This window comes from Numida meleagris, chromosome 5 (genome assembly GCF_002078875.1).
Source record: "Numida meleagris isolate 19003 breed g44 Domestic line chromosome 5, NumMel1.0, whole genome shotgun sequence".
Lineage (NCBI taxonomy): Eukaryota > Metazoa > Chordata > Aves > Galliformes > Numididae > Numida > Numida meleagris.
The window spans coordinates 65874141-65893134 of NC_034413.1; the positions used below are offsets into that span (position 1 = coordinate 65874141).

The 18994-nt window shown below is 42.6% G+C and overlaps 1 protein-coding gene across 3 annotated transcripts in view; it reads left to right on the plus strand.

Moving 5' to 3' along the window:
* The window catches only part of THSD7B (thrombospondin type 1 domain containing 7B), a 298099-nt gene that overhangs the window by 273862 nt on the left and 5243 nt on the right, over positions 1-18994 (plus strand). For 2 of the 3 annotated variants that reach the window (XM_021399126.1, XM_021399127.1), the window contains exons 19-27: positions 2244-2385; positions 3736-3851; positions 3982-4099; positions 9552-9697; positions 14550-14709; positions 15043-15216; positions 15305-15400; positions 16548-16645; positions 18036-18228. In XM_021399126.1, coding sequence (XP_021254801.1) covers positions 2244-2385; positions 3736-3851; positions 3982-4099; positions 9552-9697; positions 14550-14709; positions 15043-15216; positions 15305-15400; positions 16548-16645; positions 18036-18228 — 1243 coding nt within the window. The remainder of the gene's footprint in view (positions 1-2243; positions 2386-3735; positions 3852-3981; positions 4100-9551; positions 9698-14549; positions 14710-15042; positions 15217-15304; positions 15401-16547; positions 16646-18035; positions 18229-18994) is intronic. The other variant, XM_021399128.1, reaches the window with a different exon arrangement.

Genomic DNA, 18994 nt, shown 5'->3' on the forward strand with positions numbered 1-18994 from the left:
TAGTTACAGTTTGCAGACTTTGAATTTTTGCATGTTTCCCATGTCCTCGGCTTGATTAAATGAACACTTTTCCTACAGAGATTCTTTATTATTCAGAACAGGTAAAAGTGAGGAGCTTATCGTATCAACCCTGGCTCCTCAACAAGGTGGCTCATCAGTGCAGTGAGAATGCCAGCTTCAGATCTGCTGTAAACTCCTCATTTGTTTAGATCCTGGCAAACACGAGATATACTTCGACCTGTTGGAGTCGGGGCTGTTTCACTGTTCCACTAAAAGGACATCTGAGGGGGAAAATTGCCTGGCTAGCCAGGACTGCTGGGTGGCTGCGACAGCGTGTGCACCACGCAGTGGTGAGCTGCATCAAGGCCCTGTAATTGTGCACAGCAGGATGCATGCTAGACAATACTGTTCTATTAAAAGCAGTTGCTTATCTACAAATTATGCATATTTTCTGTCTACAGGTGGGTTTTTGTTTTTTTTTTTTGGAAAGGGAGCAAAGGCAGGTATCTTGGAGCTGGCACAAACTTAACTTCTTTCCCAGCATTCTTTTTTTTTTTTTTCTCCTTTGGTAAAAATGCAGAAGAGAATTAATTAGCAGTAGCTACTGAAATACGTGCTTTGATTTCTTTGTTTATTTTAAATGGGCAAATCATTTAAGTTATTAGTTCTCGTTGTGAGGATGAGCAGATTAGTTGTGGAGGAGGCCATGAACTATTGGTAAACGCTTAGCGCAAGTTTAATTGTCAGACAATTAAGAACAATTAGTTGTTTTAGATGAGTGTGGACATTGAAATAAGATTACAGTTTAAAATGATTTGACAAAGTGTGTGTCAGCAATCAGAACATAATACAGTTTCCTTCGTGTAATATAAGCATAAGGAACACAGACCTTGACAACTCTGTTTTCAAACTGGACCAGAGCTTTTCCTATTTGTCCTGATATGTATTCTGTTTAGTTATACTGTCATCTGTGCAACTAATCCAGTTTACAGCAGTCTGAGATTTTATGCTGCAAAGCCATGACATTTCTCTTTAATATTCACAGTATGGGAATTATCCATACTTTCACCCATGCAGGGTTCAGTGTTTGCCAGCACTTAGTAGCATGATAATAAGCCTGTGGTTTTAAGCTGTTAGGTTTGTTTGTTTGTTGTTTGTTTTTTATTATTTAAAAGGTTCTATAGAAAAATCATGTTTTAAATTCTCAATCACTTATGAAAATATTTTTCTGCATGTATTGTTTTCTTCATTTTCTTTGCTGTTCCAGAGCAATCTTTGGTCCTAATTGAGAGACTGTTAGGAATTAAATAGGTCATCTTGTTCAGTAAATGCCTCTGGATAATAGAGATTTATTTAATTGGGATTCATTTCCATTAGGTTTGCTGGGACCACTCTCACTTGCCCGCTTTGTGGGACTGTGGAAGAGCTCTGCGGAGCCTCAGAGGGGCAGAGCCCCTGGGGCTGGTTTTCTGTCCCAGCCTTACAGCCAAAAAGGCCATTACATACTTCCATAATCACCCTGGCTTCAGAATAAGCCTATTTATACTTCTTTATGAGATCATTTAATGAGACAAAACAGCTGTCTGTGGTGCTTTTAACCACCAATTAGCCCTGCTCGCTGCCACAGCCATTTAATTTTCAGCACTGTGACTCCGTCCTCCCCAGGCAGTGTGATGTGGGTGTGACAGCTAAGCTGGGGACATGGCAGTGACACAGTGCTCTCAGGTTCAAACCATCTCCACTTTAACTAAGCCAAGGGAAAATCTTAAGTAATGTGTGAGCAGAAGTGGGTGGCACCTCCGTGTGAATTTCCAAGAGAAGAGAAGGACTTGTGTCACTCTTCTGTCCTGGAGGCTGGAGGATGAGCAGGTGCCCTTCACCATGAAGGGGACGTTGTAAGGCTGGAAGCATTTGGTCACTGTTGCTAAGTCTGCAGCTGAAATGGAAAGCAAAAGTTGGGATGGAGGGCTGGCAAAAACAAACATCTTCAGTGCCTGCAATGCACAACCACAAATGAAAATAGACCTCAGCTGGCTCATATTCACGTGAATATGTGAGCAAGCAAAATCCTGGATTATGGGCAGCCTGACATCAGCATATTGTATCACAGGCTGTAAAAAGTCACCCCATCGTGTCAGCACAATTCTCTCTCATCGCTGTGGGTGTGCTTGCGACAGCCCCAGCATCTAATGTCTGTGTGATTCACCGGGGTCTCTTGTGTTGTCCATCACTTTTGTATGCAGGTGTGTGATCCAAGCATTGTGCAAACCCGAACTCGACAAGTGCTAAGGTCTCCTGTCAATAGAAGGCCCTGCCCTGAAGACTCGCAAATGAAGCCATGTATTCTTAACCAAAACTGCTTCCACTATCAGTACAGTCTAACAGGTAGGTATAATTTTCCAATCTCTTCTTTGCAGGAAGGGACGCCAATTACAGTGCACATTAAACTGATGTTCCGCTTTCCCAATTATCTTTGCATAAAGGACCCAACTCCTTAAAGGCTTTCTCCAGTTGTGTTGTTAGTTATGTTTGCTGGGTGTGTTGGTTATAGCCTTGACATTACAAGGCTTACTTGCAGACATCGCTAATTTCACAGACACTAATTACATGCCTACATTTCTACAGGTTAATGGATAAATGTAGGATTTTAGCAGTTATCATTGTAGGTATGCTGGAAATAGAACAAGTCAAATGGGATCTCTTTGTTTTGCTGGGTCAGCAACAGAACTGTGTGCAAAGCTCCAGTTACAAGCAAATAAAATGTGTGTGTGATTCCAGGGAAGGCAATAATACCCAACAGAAGTCTGATCTGGAGGCAGTATAGCTTATCTGGGCGGGCATAGGATATTGAGAACAAAACACATTGTTTTGACCTGAGTCAGAAGCAATTAGTTCTGTTTCATAGGAACTAGCAAAAGGAAAGTACAAGCTCTTTGTTTTGACTATCTCAGATCACTGAGAAAGATACTTAAGAGGAGATCTGAGATGAACTTGTAGGCTGGCGCAGAGGGAGAACAGAGCTGCAGAAACTGTTATGCCTGAGTATAAACTGAGCCCGAGAAGTACAAACAGCATGATGATGAAACCTATTCTTAGCACTGTATTTCAGAAATGAAGAACAGTTATGCATTGATGTTTATCAAAGGTGGAAGACAAAGTAATAGGTTTTCTGCTCGTGTGCTTCCTATTTCTTGTTGGTGTATGGAAATTTTAGTTGTTTGTGTTACGCTTTTTGTTTATTTTAAATGGTGTTTTATGGCTTATTTTGGTTTGCTTTGTATACTGTGCCTCGTAATTTTGGGCAAGCAGTATGATATGAATTCTCTCCTCCTAGTAATGCCTGTTTTAGTTCACGAGTACTTGAGCTCCGTTTGAAATAATGGAAAGCTTTGCTTTGAGACATAAAAACGGGTGAAATTATGGTTGCTTTTCAGAAACTTCCACAGCTACTTTATCAAAGTGAAGTTTTCCTTCTGACAATACAGCCCTGCAAATGCACCAACTGGGTTTAATTGATACACTTTATCAGCATTTAACAGTTTTCTGTGCACCGTGGTGTACTGGTTTTGTTAAGGATTATCTGCGTGCAAAGCACTGAGCTTCAAATCTGAGCCTTGCCTTTATTGAAGAGCGACTTTCTTTTGTGTGCTTTCTTCTTGGGTTTGATACGAGCTAACATGGTGAAGTGTAACTAAAAAGCGAGTTACAGCAGAGTGCTGTGTCTTGTGCCTGCAGCCTGGAGCACGTGCCAGCTCAACGGGAACGCGACGTGCGGGCGAGGAGTTCGGAAGCGGCTCCTGAGCTGCGTGCGCAGTGATGGGGAGACGGTCAGTGCACGGCACTGCGAGCAGGTGAAGAGAGAAGCCGCGCGCCCCGGAGAGACGGGCAAAGATTAATTTAATTCTCCTGATTTTCTGCCCCTCAGCAGCATGATGTCGCCCTGGTTAAGGCTTACGTGTGCGTTTTGTTGCTCGCCGACAGCGTCGCCTGGAGAAGCCGGCGGAGACGAGCAGCGAGTGCGTGGTGGGGTGCGTGGTGGACTGCCGGCTGTCGGCGTGGTCGGCCTGGTCGCAGTGCTCCCAGACGTGTGGCTCCGGCGGTGAGTCCCCTCCTGGCCTCCCCCTCCCACCCCACCCCACAGAAATGCAACATTGGCCGTGCTTACAGCAGCCCCGCGGAGTGACCGAGCACTGAGACACAGCAAATGTTGAAGAGCTGGTTTTGGACGTGCTCACGTTCCTGAGGCATTGGGTTTTGGAGAAGTAACAGGCTATTTTCTAAGTGCTCCTGGCGTAGAAAACAAGTAGATAGATGCCTGAAGGAGGGACATGGCTTAGTGGGCGCCGTGGTGATGGGTTGACGATTGGACTAGATGACCTTAATGGTCTTCTCCAGCCTCAAGGACTATGATTACTTTGTTATTTAATTTAAACTTTCAGAATTCAGCCATAGGAAATACTAACCCTCCAGATAAAAGGAGCGCTGAGAGTTAGCAGAAAAGCTAGGCAGTTACAGGATTCTTGATAAAGAGATAAATAATCAAGTAACAATCCTCTCATATTACTTTTAGCTACATAATGATATCGGCTTGAAGAACAGTAAGAATATAGTTCATGAGTTACTATATGCCTCCGTCCTGTGACCACAGCTCCCTTACTGTTTGTATGACTCCAGTAACTTCAGCAAAGTTCTACATAGCCCATACTGCTCACCTAAATACAAAAAAGTGAAAGGGTTAGGGCCTTTCTTACTTCTGTGTGACTTAAAGAAAACTTTCAGTGTTGACGTGAGGAAATGCATTTAAGATTGTATTCCAAATACGCTCGTGATATTGTTTCCCAGGCTTGTAATGTGCATCAGACATACAGGTAGTATTTAAACCAAATTCACTGAAGGTCAAAAAGAAAAAAGTTTTTGTAACTTCCATTAAATAAATGCTCCCTTCGGATGGATTTCAGAAATCAAAACGTTTTACAGAAGAAGCTTAATATTTGGATTACTGCTGTTCTTTCTTTGCTGAGTTTTTAGCCCCATTGTAAAACAGTGCTCTCTTAACATAAATGAATAATTCATAGATAGCATTTTATCAACAACACGCTAGGAATACTATTAATTCCAAAGTTTATTTTTCCTTCAGAATCCATTTTGGAGGGGTAATGCTCATGTTGCTGAATGGACTTAAATTTTTTTTTTTTTTTGCGTGTTCAATCACTCACTAAAATAAATAGTGCAAAAGCAGGTTGTAACTTCTTTATGGCTTTTAGCATGATTAATGGAGCAGTTTGTCCTGTGTAATGCCTGAAGGTCTTTTCATCTTGAGCACTCAGACCGCACAGTCTGCAAAGGGATGTGCTACTGCAAGTCGAGGCATGCCTCATATTCCTGATCCTGAAATGCTCATCCAAATCCTAAAGACTAGTTGAAGAGCTGATGGTTGGTAATGCATTTAAAAAGCAAGTACTTGCGTTGTGTCCTAAGCCAGAGCTGGGCTTCTGCAGGGACCTGAGCCAACTGAAGACTTCAGTGCCCTGCAGAAGTGGAGCTCAGCTCTTCTGTGAGTGTCCTTTGCTGGAGGTGTCAAGCCACATTAAAGATAATTTAACCACCTAGTCAAGCACAAGCTTAGCTCAGTCTGGGTTATTGTCTGCTCCACAGACAAGGTAAGTGTTATACTGTGAGTAGAGAGCTGACTCGTGCAGATCAGGCTGTACACAAGTATGATTCAGAAGCTAGAGGCAACTGTTCTGTGATGATAAACATCTGTGAAACCTGCCTTAAATTCTGATACCGTACACAGGTGGTGGAGGTACCTTTGCACCAGTCCTGCAGCTGTGGCATCTTGTGTGTTTCCTACAGCAGAAACTGAGACATGCTCCCTTCGGCTTCTTTGTGTTCCAGTTGGCTATAAATACTACTTAATGATAGTATCAATAGAGAAGACATTAGCGATGTACTCACTCACAGGTGGTACTTCACAGATGAGTATCATGCAGCTTTCCTTCCCAAATGTTGACAGGCTGCAATACTTTCGAAATCGCCATGAGTTTCTCTTTGGCATTTGTGAGAATAGGATTAGGCCTCGAATTAGACACAGGGAACCAAAGGATGACAGTAAACAAGCTGTGGGAATGTGGGGTGGTAAACACTGATTCTGCTTCCTTTTGCCAAGCAAATAATTGCCCACTTTTTGATAGAGCCAAACTGTAGGACTTAAACGCACACTTCTCAGAAATAATTCACAGCAAATCAGCTGTGTGTGCTGTTACTGGCTCTGCTCTTCTCCTGTTCGCCCAGAATAATATTCTGTTTTTCTGGCTTTCTTGGAGAGCTTGTGAATGGCTCTCTGAAGTACCATAAAAAAAAGGGAAACGTAATTTAAATATCATTCAGACCAGAATTTAGTGTTGCTAGATGTATGCTTTCATGTGTTTCTTAACTCAGGCAACATTGCTAACATTTTTATTCTGTCCTTTTCTTCTAGTAACTTGGTTTGCTGTGATGTATGTTAATGGATGATGCCTTTTTCTTGCTCAGGCTTTATTTTATGGAACAATGCATTTAAACGTGATGCGGTGCTGCTGTGTATGTGGCACTGACATCTAACATGGTTCTGGTACACAGCAGCCGAAGGCAAATATATTGATTTTTATAAATGATGATGAGTAAAGTAGATCTCTTTCCTGCCTGCACTGAGCCTGCGGAGACGTGTAACACGTTTTGCCTGTTGCAGCTGTGGTTCTGGGCAGCATCTGCTCTGGATGCTGGCTGGTGCCTGGGACTGACTTTGTGTTACATAGCAGGGTTCCTCGTACCAGTGGCTGCGTTGTTATGGAAAGGTGTATAGTACTGTGTTAATGCATAGTGTTCCCAGCACCTGGATGAAAGTTACTGGCAACACACTGGAGAAAGATGATTCCTGCCAGGATGTATTTCCTTTATTGAGGCAAGTGAATGCAAGGGGAAGCCATACTTTTCTAAAGAAGTGTTTTGCAGTCCAATATAATTTCTCTCAAGCTCTCCAGCAGGTATGTTAAATAGTATAAAAGCAACTAAACCCATGCCTTGTCACTTATGAAAGTGACCTTGTCAGATAAATGACAGGACTTAACCTGACTTACCCAGGGTTCAACACACACTTTCATGTAAATATCCCCAAGTAATTATTTCTTGCTTCCAGTTTTCAGCAGACATTTTGTCTTAATTTTCGTAACATTTAGTGCTGCAGAGCAGAGGAGACAGACATGTGGCTAATTCATTGCAAAATTAAGAAAAAATTTGTTAGGAAATCTAAGTAAGAGCTAGGATTGCATTTTCTATTCTGGAGTTTGTGTTGGAAGCAAATGAATTTAGATGTGTGCAGTTTCTGTTCTGCATAGGCAGTAAAAAATAAGGTATTTAGGGAGAAGAGACAGGTGGAGTTTTTCTGCTCCTTGAGCGGCAATGGAGCACCTAGGTAATGTTTATTGAGTGAGGAAATAAACCACAGAGCTTTAAGAGATCCACTGCAGTGATTGCACCCAAGAGACATTTCAACAGAAGTTCTTAGGCAAAATTTCTTTCTTTCATGATTTTTTTCATGGTATAGGAAGGAAGAGATAGGAGAAATGAGGCAAACACCAGCTGACCATTGTGAATGCAGTGATTTTGAATGGTTTGGCTAACCCACTATGGGGAAAGAAGATGTAAATAAAAACGTAATGGTTGTTAGTTCCTCTTTAAAGGAAAATCACGTTTTTTATTCAGTGATCTTCCCATTTACATTTTGTTAGAAAGTTGTTAAGCAGAGAGTATAAAAGGAAATTACGTCTTTAATTAAAATAGCTTGATGAATACTGCAGGGTTTTGAGCCGTTCTGAATGAGCTCAGATCTTTAACTCGGGAGCTGTGGCTGCCACTTCCCAGCTCGTGCCTGCAGGGCTCAGCAGTGAGCCGCCTGACCTGGGCATCCCCTGCGCTGTCCCCTGCAAGCCCCACGGCCACAGCTCTCCTGCTTTCCCTAAGAGCCTTTTCCATTGCTAACCAGTCCGTAGAGTTCACAATGCTGCATGCAAACATCCAGCCTAATTTTATGAGCTGTGTGTCACTGCTGGTTGCAGCGTCCCTGAACATGCTAGGGACTGGTTCCCACATCGTCCCATCCTGGAGTAAGCAGCATCACGTCCCTCGGTCTTCTCTCATTCTCTTGCTTACAAGTTCCTTGGTATCTGACTTGCATTGCTGCAGTCCTCTCTCTCCATGTGCCAGCAGCAGAATGGGTGCTCTCCTCGTGTACCGCCGTTCTTACCTTTCTTCTCCTCTCAGCAAGAAGGGTTTTTTCCACCTCCTAATGTATCTAATTCTGCAATGGCTGAATGCACAGTCATGTGGAGAAGAGCTTTTATCATCACTTCTGTTACAAACTTCCTCGGTCCAGAGGATTAGAACTCGAAAAGGAAAAAGTCTTAAAATTGGTTTAAATGGGTTTAAAAATGGAATTCAGTGGGTAAGAACGAGGGAATAGCGTTGTAAAGGTAAGAAAACTCACTGAGATGTGTCAGTAGCGTTTTCAGGTGAGTGCGCTTTTAATTTTCACTTGCCAAATTTTTTTGGGAAACCCTGCTTGTAGAGACATTCATGACGGCGGTACCCAAGATTGTAACTAAATGGCTGAAATACAAAAGGGAGTACTTCACTGCAAAGCCTGCTCTCTCTCCTGGTCAGGGAGTTAGTAATTATGGCTTGCATCTGTTTTGTTGCGTGGGTGTGCTCTTGTTACTGAATCCTTTTCCCTATTTTTAACTGCCTCTCAAATCCCCGTCTATTGAGAGGCGAGGCAGAAAATTTATCCGTAGCACAATCTTACGCCTTCCATTGCATAAGGGCTTTTTTCCAGTTTTCTTTTTAATTGGAGCCAGGATTCTAATTGAATCATTTTGAGTGAAAACATTCCTGGATATAAATGGACAGCAAAGGAGAAGGAAATGGAATTGCTGTAACTTTAATGAGTGCATTCAGTTTTATTATTTCAAAAGTAGTAACATAATTGCTTTTTCCATTCAGTAGCTGAAGAAGTTTTCACCAATAATAAATAGGATTTTAATGGAAATGGCAGAAGTGGTTATGGACAGTAATAGCCATTAGGGTGTTTGCAGTTTTCAAATTAGATGCACATAATTGGTCATAAAAAGAAGATTTCATTTGTTAAAAATCTCTGGAAACATATTGAATGTACAGTGGTAGAAATGGTGCTTCCGTAGGAATTATTTCCTTGTCCTATTTAATAATCAGGATTTAGTCATGTATTTAACTGTGTTGCATAAACAAATAACGTATTTGGGAAACATACAAAACTTTGTCTAAAAACTACGTTCAGAAATGTCGGCAACCGCATCGCACAGCGGAAGATTAGCAATTGCATCCCTATCAGGCAAATAGTCTTCCCCAATAATTGCTTTATTTTTTTCCGAAAAACGGCATTTTTGTTGATGGAAAATGAGCTCGTAACCATGCTAACCCGCAGAGCACCCCCAAATCCGCTCCTTCCTGCTGACTGCCATCTCTTCTCTCCTCAGGCCAGATGGTGCGCGGGCGCGCCGTGCTGCTGAAGGCCGAGGCCGAGGGCCGGCCCTGCCCGGCGCAGCTCAGCCAGCACCGCAGCTGCCCGGTGAAGCCCTGCTACAGCTGGCGCCTCGGGCCCTGGTCGCCCTGCAGACTCCAGGTACGGCTCACAGCCACCTCGGGGTAACCATTCCCTTATGTCCTCCTCACGGGTTGGAGGTGTTTCTCTTCCAGTGGTTGGAGATGCCGTAAGTTGCATGTTAAGCGGGGGAAATTCGGGGACGCAAACCTGTGCGCGTGGTCTCTCAGCTGGCAGCAGCGATTTATAGCAGTATAGGTTCAAGTAGTGTGAGCTTATAGAGGTATTAAAGAAGATTTATGGAGTAAATGTGCTTGAGCAAGCATAGTTGTGGTGACCTATAATTTAGTTATATAAAGCAACTCTAATGAGAAAATAGATACACTAGGCTTCCAGAGCTTTGTCTCTTCTTCTAAGAACCGTATGGCAGGTCTTTTCCTGCTCATTCTTCAGTGCAATAGCATTCCTGTAAGGAGTGTGGGCTCCTTCTTGCTCTTCTTAACAGCTGGAGAATGGCTGGAGTTATCATCAGTGCGCTGCCTGCACCCTTTTCACTGCGATCGTTCTCCCACTGCCACTGGCCAACATCAGCCTTGAGTTGATATTTTTTCCCCTACGCTTCTTCTTCTCTCCTTAGCTGTTACATGATGTTTCCTGTATTCAAATGTATTAGTTGGTATCTCAGATCAAGCAGGTGTGAGTTTCCCAGATACGATGACACCTGCTTGGGCTGCTGAGAGCCCTGTTTGCTGAGGTTCAGGAGGAGAATTGCCCTGTCTCATCCTGGGGCACAGGACCTATGCACAGGCCCCTGCCTGATTTTCCGTGTTGCCAAATTTAGGAAATGGAAGCCAAAAGTGGAAGTGAAGACACATTCTGTGTGTTTTCTGATCTGCCTTTTACTGCAATGTGCATGGCTTGAATGCTTGCTCGATCTCTGGTTGCACCTGATGGACCTGTAGCGTATGCCAGAATAGATAACTGGAATTTACCTGGCTTTTTGGAGATGAAATTTGGAGTATTACAGCCTTTGGACAGCTCAAGACCACAGAACCAGAAATACATTTTAGGGTCACCTTTCTTCTTCATTCCTGTGCTGAACAACTCATTGCAGATAAGGATGTGAATACAGCTTTTGTATGTGCTGCACTCAGTATTTATGAATAACATCCTTAGCTGATATTTTGTCCAGCAAAGGTAAGCAACTTCTGCTAAGCATTAGGGATGAGAGATTCAAGCAGAGGAGCTAACATAGCTGATAAAAGAATTAGTGGAGAAGCTGAATTAAGGCCCCACATATTCCAGAAAAATAACACATCATGCAGATTAAAAGTGTGTACATCCAGAACCCCGCTGTATTTCAGCTCAGAGCAAGTAATCACAGCCTTTGCTAAGCCAGATATCATCCTGCACTTGCAGTGAGATAGAGCTTGCTTCTCTCCTTAAATTACTATGTTGTCGTTTCTCTCCCGTTTGCTTTGTTTTGGAGAGGAGCCATTTTTTTCCATGTTCAGTTGTCTTTAATGAGGCACTTAGGAATTAAATGTAGTTCATAAATACAAGGTGATTTATTCCTGTGCTTTTCTGGAAAAGAAGCTTAAGTGTGCTTTCCAAAGAAAGCTTGCAAAAGTCACGTTTTCAAGGATGCTTTGTGGAAGCAGGTAAATACATCCCATGGTAAGACCAAAATGCATGTCATGAAATTGTCCTCCCGGAGTAACGTAAACAGGACAACTCATTATAAGGCTAAAGTATTTCTTCCTTGTATTATGAGATAACTGAGACTGCATTTCTTAATTGTAGAAGGACCATTTTATGCTAAATTGACTTTGTGTGAATAATTAGAGGTGTGCGTGTTTAGGAGTGCAGCCCGCTAAGTGTTTTCTAGTGCTGGCTTTCACAGTAGGTAAATCAGTGCGCTGCTCCGCGGGCAGTTCCCCATGCCACAAGCACCCCTCCCACAGATGTGAGCATTTCTGCTGCATTCAAAGGGATGTGGAACTTGGAAAATGGTCAGTACACATAATCTTACAGGGTTGCATTACATCAGTCTTTTTCCCACGGGAGCTGAAGTGTTTCACACTGATTAGTAAAAATAATAATAATAATTAGAAAATAGAGGTTAGTAGTGGGTGACAGTGATGGTAATTTTTTCATTAAAGAAAGATAGGAAAGCAAAGTAGCTAGATATTATCAAGAACTAGCTGCCTAACATTGATAAGAAGACCAAGAACCCCTCCTTTAATTTAAAGTGTTTTAAAGATGGTCCCTTAAATGTACTCAGACAATGCTTTCTCATTAAGGAGAATTTTTACCTGATGAAGAGCTCATCAACCTGTGAAAGTATGGGCCAATCAGCTCTTTACCTAAGATGACTGCGACCGCACATGAACCCCAGTAAAAGCAAAAGGGGAGAACTTTTCTTAAAGGCACGTTTTGACAAAGCATCTCATTAGGACTATGAGCTCCTGTGCTATTGGTGTGCTATAGGTGGCTGCTATCTGGGCAAGCCTCAGCTCGCACCTCCCGAGGAAGAGTACTTACAGTATAGATGTGGTCCCCAAAGTTTTGAATATTTGATCATTTCCTCGGCAGTGCTCCTCTGATTAGCAGCTACTCACTTAGTCCGCATTGTGCCATTACTGCCACAAATTTCCACTGATTCCACAGCTATTAATTAGGCCTTCAAATGTATAATTTTGGGGACATGAATAATTTTTAGGATGATAAGGAATTTAATGCATTGCTCCTGCATTGCTTATGACCTTGCCAAAAACATCAAAAAAGCCCACTGTCATTTTCCTCTGTAAATGACAGTGTGACACCTTATCCTTTAAATGTGTTCAGTTCATTGTGAAAATGCATTTCTGGTCTTGAGTGAAAGCAAGCAAACGGAAGGCACTGTTAAAAAGCTCACGTTTTTGTTTGGAGTTGGTTTAGATTCCATGGTTTCTTTTTTTTTTTTTATATCCTAAACGAATGTACTGTCAATACTGCCTGATAGAAGAATGAAAAATGTTGCTTTGAGGCCCGCTAAGGTTTGTAGTGGAGACTACCAAAAATGCATTCTTTTCATGTTATTTGTATTTATGTCTGTGCCGTTATATGACTATCCATACATCGTTGTGTATACAAATGCTTGGGTATTTATTCGCATTCATAAAAGAGCAGGTATCTTTTTAGAAGTAAGAGCAAGTATCTTTTTTGTCCTTTCCAGTAATCTTCAGTAATTCCTTGATCCACCTCTTGAGCTGCATGTAGGCCGCAGTTTGATTAGTGCCCATTTCCCCAGAGAATTTTCTCCACATCGCGTTCTGTTTCCACCAGCAATTTCCAAGAACTCTAACCCAATTGACAGCTGCAGGAGTTATTCACACACCATTAATCTCGGGCTGCAATAGAGGTTTCAGCGGTGAAACGATAATTTAGAACAGTAAGCTACATACCGACTAAAATGAAACACGGTGTTGAAAACTTGGAATCTGGCTGCATATGGTAAATCCACGCTAATGCTCCTCGAAGATGCTTTTGATAAGCAACTACTCTCAGTCCAACTATTTATGCCCCTATTTCCATTTCACTGTGCGTCAGCAACAGAAAAGGTCTGGGGAAAATGAAAAAGGTACCACATGTTTACGGGAGAGATATTCTTGAGATTCCTGCTATCAAACACGCTGCCGAATAAATGTACTTGGTCGGAGCCATTCTGTTCTGCAGATGAAGTCCATTATTTTAAAAGAATCTACTGCCAAGTGATTCAAAGTAGCATTTCCCTTGGTTATATAAAAGCAGTGTTTCATCCTTCTTCTTGAGCTTTATTTGCTGAATTTTGCAAAGTGCCATTTCCACAAGCCTTGAGACACACGTTCATAAAGCATCACACAGGTTTAAGTTGTGTACCTCAGACATGACTGCAGCTCTGTTTTTGAGAGAAAAATGAAACAATTCCAGCCTCTAGAAATAGCCTCAGGGCATCAATTCTCACAGCATCTTCAGCTCTTGATCATCAGGTTAGCCAAATGATATTGATTTTTTGGTAAAAGAAGTCTCAGCAAGTAGTTTGGTGCATGGCTGAGTATTTCAGAGCTGGGCTAAAGAGCATGGCATGGCTTGCGTGGAGCCTCCTAATGCTTGTTCACTCCAGGTTCAGTGCTAAGTGGCTTCAGATGGCATTTCAGTAAAGCTGGTGATCTGCGTCCACTTCAGAACCTATAAGTCCCTGCACGATTAAGAAATTACACAAGCATGTTAATCTTTGCAGCCTAATTAAAAGCACTGACGGGTTTTTGCTGTTTGAGTTTAAACCATTTAAGTGCTCATACTGGGCTGTATCATCAGAGGAGGTGACTGGAAATGTGCATTCCTTTTTGAATGGGCTCTGCCCTTGGCCTCTTCAGGGAAGCCAAAAGTCTCAGTGTTTATTGAACTGGGCATTCCTTAAGAATCAGTGAATTCATGAGCTTTAACTAAAGACATGGAGAGCTCACCCCAAAGACTGCATTCAGCTTTTACGATACACATCTCTTCTCCTAGGAGCTTTGCTGCTTGGGCAAGGACCAGCATTCCTAAAGCTGTGCTCTTCACGTTTGCTCTTTTCCAGTGCTGTGCTAGGGAAGGTACCTGCCTGAGCTATGCCCCATCTGTTCAGTGACTCCTTTCTTCCCATGTCTCCCAGGTGTGGAAAGGAAAGGATTTATGTGCTTTTCTCCCCACTTGGGTTACAACACACTTTTCCATGTTCCATTGCCCCTGAGCTTCTGTAGAGCTGTGTACAGAGATGATCTCCATCTGTTTTCCCATAACTGAGGGTACTGTTGCAGTCCAGAAACTGGATTTATATCTTTGAATTCTTTTTAGGTGGAGTCAAGTGTATTTCTTCTGTTGTCTGCTAGCAGCAGCAATGGATGTCTCTTTCCTTTCTGTCGTTTCCTAGGGTGGACAGTGTGGAGATGGATTGCAAGTCCGCAACCTCACGTGCGTAGTGCATGATGCATCTGTTTCTGCTACGTCCAAACCAGTAGAAAATGCTTTATGTGGTGAGCTGCCTTTGAAGGAGAGTGTGCTGCAGTTACCGTGCTCTGTGCCTTGCCCAGGTAAAGTCTTTTGAAAGTCACACTACGTTTCTGTCTGTAATAGCTTTCTGAGACTGAGTTGCTTGCATAGCTGAGCACTGTCAGCTGCAGCAGTAAGAATTTGTACTTCAGCAGATCGGGTAAATGCTCAGTCTGCTGTTTCTAGATCACCTGAAAAAGACTTTCTTTTTGGAGAAAATGAGATTTCTCATGAAGCAGAAAATCTGAATAATGCATACCGTTGGGTGATAAACTGGGGTTATTTCACTGTTAAAGCCGTTGTACTCAGCTTGTCCTTAATCCTTTAAGGCTGATTCCTTTTGAAAACCTATGATTTATTCTCTCCGCGTGCAGGTGACTGCCACCTGACTGAGTGGTCAGAGTGGAGCTCCTGCGAGCTCACGTGCATCGATGGCAGGAGCTTCGAAACAACGGGACGGCAGGCTCGCTCCAGGGCGTTCATCGCTCAGCCTGCTGAGAACACGGAGAGCTGCTCCGGACAAGTGGTGGAAACACGGCCTTGCTCAGGTAGCCTTGTTTTGCCAGGCTTTGTCCCTCTCAAGAGTTTATTCTGGTCTCATTAAGACGTGAAGGCCGACTGGTATTGATGTTGCAGGAGGGAGGTGTTACGAGTACCTGTGGAAAACCAGCCTTTGGCGAGACAATGTGCGCATGGTGTGGTGTCAGCGCTCGGATGGAATAAATGTCACAGGTATGTCCATAAGTCGCCACGCACACATGGCTGAAAAATCTTCTTCCAGGTATTTCTTCTTCTGCACCAGTTGTTTGGAGGGCAGCTGGACAGCCTTCCCTCCTCATTTCCCCCAGGACTTCAGTTCAGAGCTGTGTGTAGAAAAGAAAGGTGGGCACTCACCAGCCATGCTGTCAGGTCACCATCACACATGTCATTGCATGAAGATGTTTGGGTGGAGTACCCTAACTGATTATTGGGCTAGGTGATCTTTGTGGTCTTTTCCAACCTTTGTGATTCTATGATTCTATGATTTTATGACTGCTGCGTTGGTCTCAGGAAGAAGTGAGTGCGCTTGTACTAACAGGCCTGCCTAGACCTTCCTGTAACTGTGGAGAGAGGAAAAGAAAATCACATACAATGGAAAAGAGCCCAGCTTCTGTAATGCTTATTCTGTTCAATAGACGGGAATCTCAGATCACTCAGACTGTGAGATTCCTGCTGGTGCTGTGACCTACAAATTCTTCCTGCACAGGATGAAAAGTAAAATTCATGGTCAGCACTTTGAAGCTGCACAAGAGGTTGGCAAAGGTAATAGGGCTTGCACATCTGCAAGATCTATCTCGGTATGCACAGGATGAATGAAGAGAGAGCAGGAATGAGAATGTTATCTAGTTCTATTTATAATGAGTAGTTAAGATAATATACAAAAGTTTTATGTGCAAAGGTTGCCAAGTAGTTAAGAACTCATTAACGCTTCTTTATTCCTATAGAAGCACAGAGTTTCCCAAGTGAGGATGGGCTAAGGTGTCGTGTGGATTATGTCTTCTTATGTAGATAAGACATTAATGAGGACACAGAAGATCTGCATCTAATTCCCGATTCTGTCCCCAACTTCCTATGTGGCCTGGGGCAAATTGCTTAAGTCTGTATATCTCTTTTCTCCATTAATAAGATGGGTATGATAATAATTCCCTGCCTTGTTAAAGTAAATTAATTAATGTGATTCCTACAGATATTATGCTAATGTGTTCAGTAGACTAGTACTTAGCTATTTAAAATAAGCAAGCAGCCACTTCTTGCAGTACAGTGGTCCAAGTGAAAAACGTTGTAAAACATAACCTTGAAAGCACTCTTTTCTTTGAAAAGCACTCTTCTGTTTTGAAAGCAACTTCTTTTCCAGGAGGGTGTGCTCTTCAGACCAAACCTGCTGAAGTTCGGCACTGCAACCCAGCGTGCAGAAAACCCTTCTCCTACTGCACCCAGGTACTTGGCTACTGCGGAACGTGGCTGAGGAATGAACGTTGCAAAGTCTGTTCCATTACCTTCTGTATGATAAATGCATTCTAGGACCTAGGAGGTAGTTTAGCATGCCCATGATACCACCTCGAGGAAGTTGTAGGAATTTCAGTCTGAAAGTTTCATAATTCTGCACAGATGAGTAAAGGTGTGTAAGTGTGAAAGTGTTACAATTTCAGTTTTGTTTCATGGGGAGGGTTTGGAACCATCTGGTCTAATTTTCACTGTGTGAAAATGTGGCTGTTTTACTGCCACATAGCAAGTGGACTGTTAGTAAGAGAGGAGTAAATGTGTATTTGCTCTCCTGCTCCTCCATGGACGCAGGAGGCACCTGTGAGTGCAAGGAAGCTGTAGCAGCCTGATCCCACTACACCCATGCTAACCCCTAAAGCAAAGCTGGAACTGACCCACTTGCTGAAATGGTGAGCATCTGCTGCACCTCCTGGATCTTTGAGCCCGTCTCCTCTTTGCCTCTGAGGTTACAAACGTCCCTTCCTGTAGGTACATGCGAGTTCATGTAAGGGTTGTTGTGAGAGCCTACAGGAGCATAAAGTGATGGGTAGACATGCATTTCTTAGCTGTAAAAGCCAGTGAGACATCCTTCACCTTTTGCACCAAAAACTCAGGATTGTGTCTGTCAACAAGTGGGGATGCTGTGGCAAAAAAACGTGATGTCAGGAGTTAAATTCTTATCACAGATACTGTAAATCAATTGTCTGTTTGGATCGTGCAGAGCGTATCAGACCTCCACATGGGCATTGTAATTATAGGTTGATTAGAAACGAAATGCAATCTAAAAAAGCTGTATTAAATTAGACATCCAGAAAATGGAGTGCCTGTTTAGTGAACCGCCCCATTCTAAGAAACCTCTGGAAGGAACTGCCTACGCCGGTCCAGCATGGCAGAAGTTTGGTCAGAAGAGCAATGCTTTATTATAGATAGCCCTGTGAAATACTAGAGCAGAAATACATTGGAAAGGAGAGTTAGGTCTGAATCGGGACTGTTTCTTTGTTAATTTCTTCTAATGCCCAGCAGGGTCACTGCTAATTTTTTTTATTGACAAGAGGGGTTGGATCAGGCCACAGATGCCTATGATTAAGCCTGTTGGGATGAGAATGTTTCCATATTGAGCTTCTCTGTAATTACTCTTTCAACCAATTCCCCAAGTATGTTATGGCTGTTCGAGCTGAAATGGGTTTGCAGCACCAGCTCCTGGCCTGTTTGGTTTGGTGGCAGTGAACTTGCTGATTACATGTGCACGATGTACCTTGCTGTTTCTTGATAGTTTACATACAATTCGTGCTGTCCTTTGGGAGGTTGCTGATGTTTTAATATTGAATTCCCTTTTATCACCTAGAGAGGAGTCTGCGGTTGTGAGCGAGGATATACAGAAATAATGAGATCAAATGGTTTGCTGGATTACTGCATGAAGGTACCAGGTTTAGAAGATAAGAAAGCTGATGTTAAGACCATTGCTGGAAAAAATAAACCCGTCAACTCCAAAATGCATGACATTTTCAAAGGATGGTCTATTCAACCTTTTAATCCAGGTGAAAAACTTAAATATGAATGGAATAAATTTTCTTCACAATGTTTCTGTAGAAGAAAGTTACAAGCTTTGTAGATCATAACATCAGAGATTGCGTCTGGAGCTGCAGAGCGGCCTCACCGTTTCTAACTTGCGTGTCATCTTCCATTCCTTTGTGTCTATACAGAGTAATCACAATCTCTTATGTTGAGAGATAGCAAAGAAAATGAAGCAACAATATTTTGCAAAAGTATGCTTAAATGTGATTTAGGGGGATGCTTGGAACGATTATCTGTGATGTGTCAGTAAGTAATGAATGCATTTGGACCAGGGAAGACATCAGTAGCACTTCCGAAGATTCTGAGCAGAAAGTATTTAAGACTTCATTAAAGACAACATTGGTTGTTTCTTGACATGTTTCAAAAGGGTATGAAAAAAATACAGTAGAAAGCATAAAGTTTGGAGTTTTAAGTGTTGAAATTAAGACACTGAGAAAACAAAAACAAGCCAGAAGAAGGCAGGCTGCTGTGCCCAAGCAGTGAGTCCTGAGTGCAGCTTTGGCTTTTTTGTCATCATTCCCAGCTGGAACGGGCACACGGGCTGCACCACACCTGACTGCTACACAGGACTCGTGCCGTAGCTATAACAGCTGGTCACCATTTTGACTATGACTCATATTAATTTATGCACATTAAGCTTATGAAATGAAAATACAACTTTAAAATGAGAGACAGAAGTATCAGATGAGTCAAGTTTTACTGAAATACTTCAGTTGCCTCCATATCCTG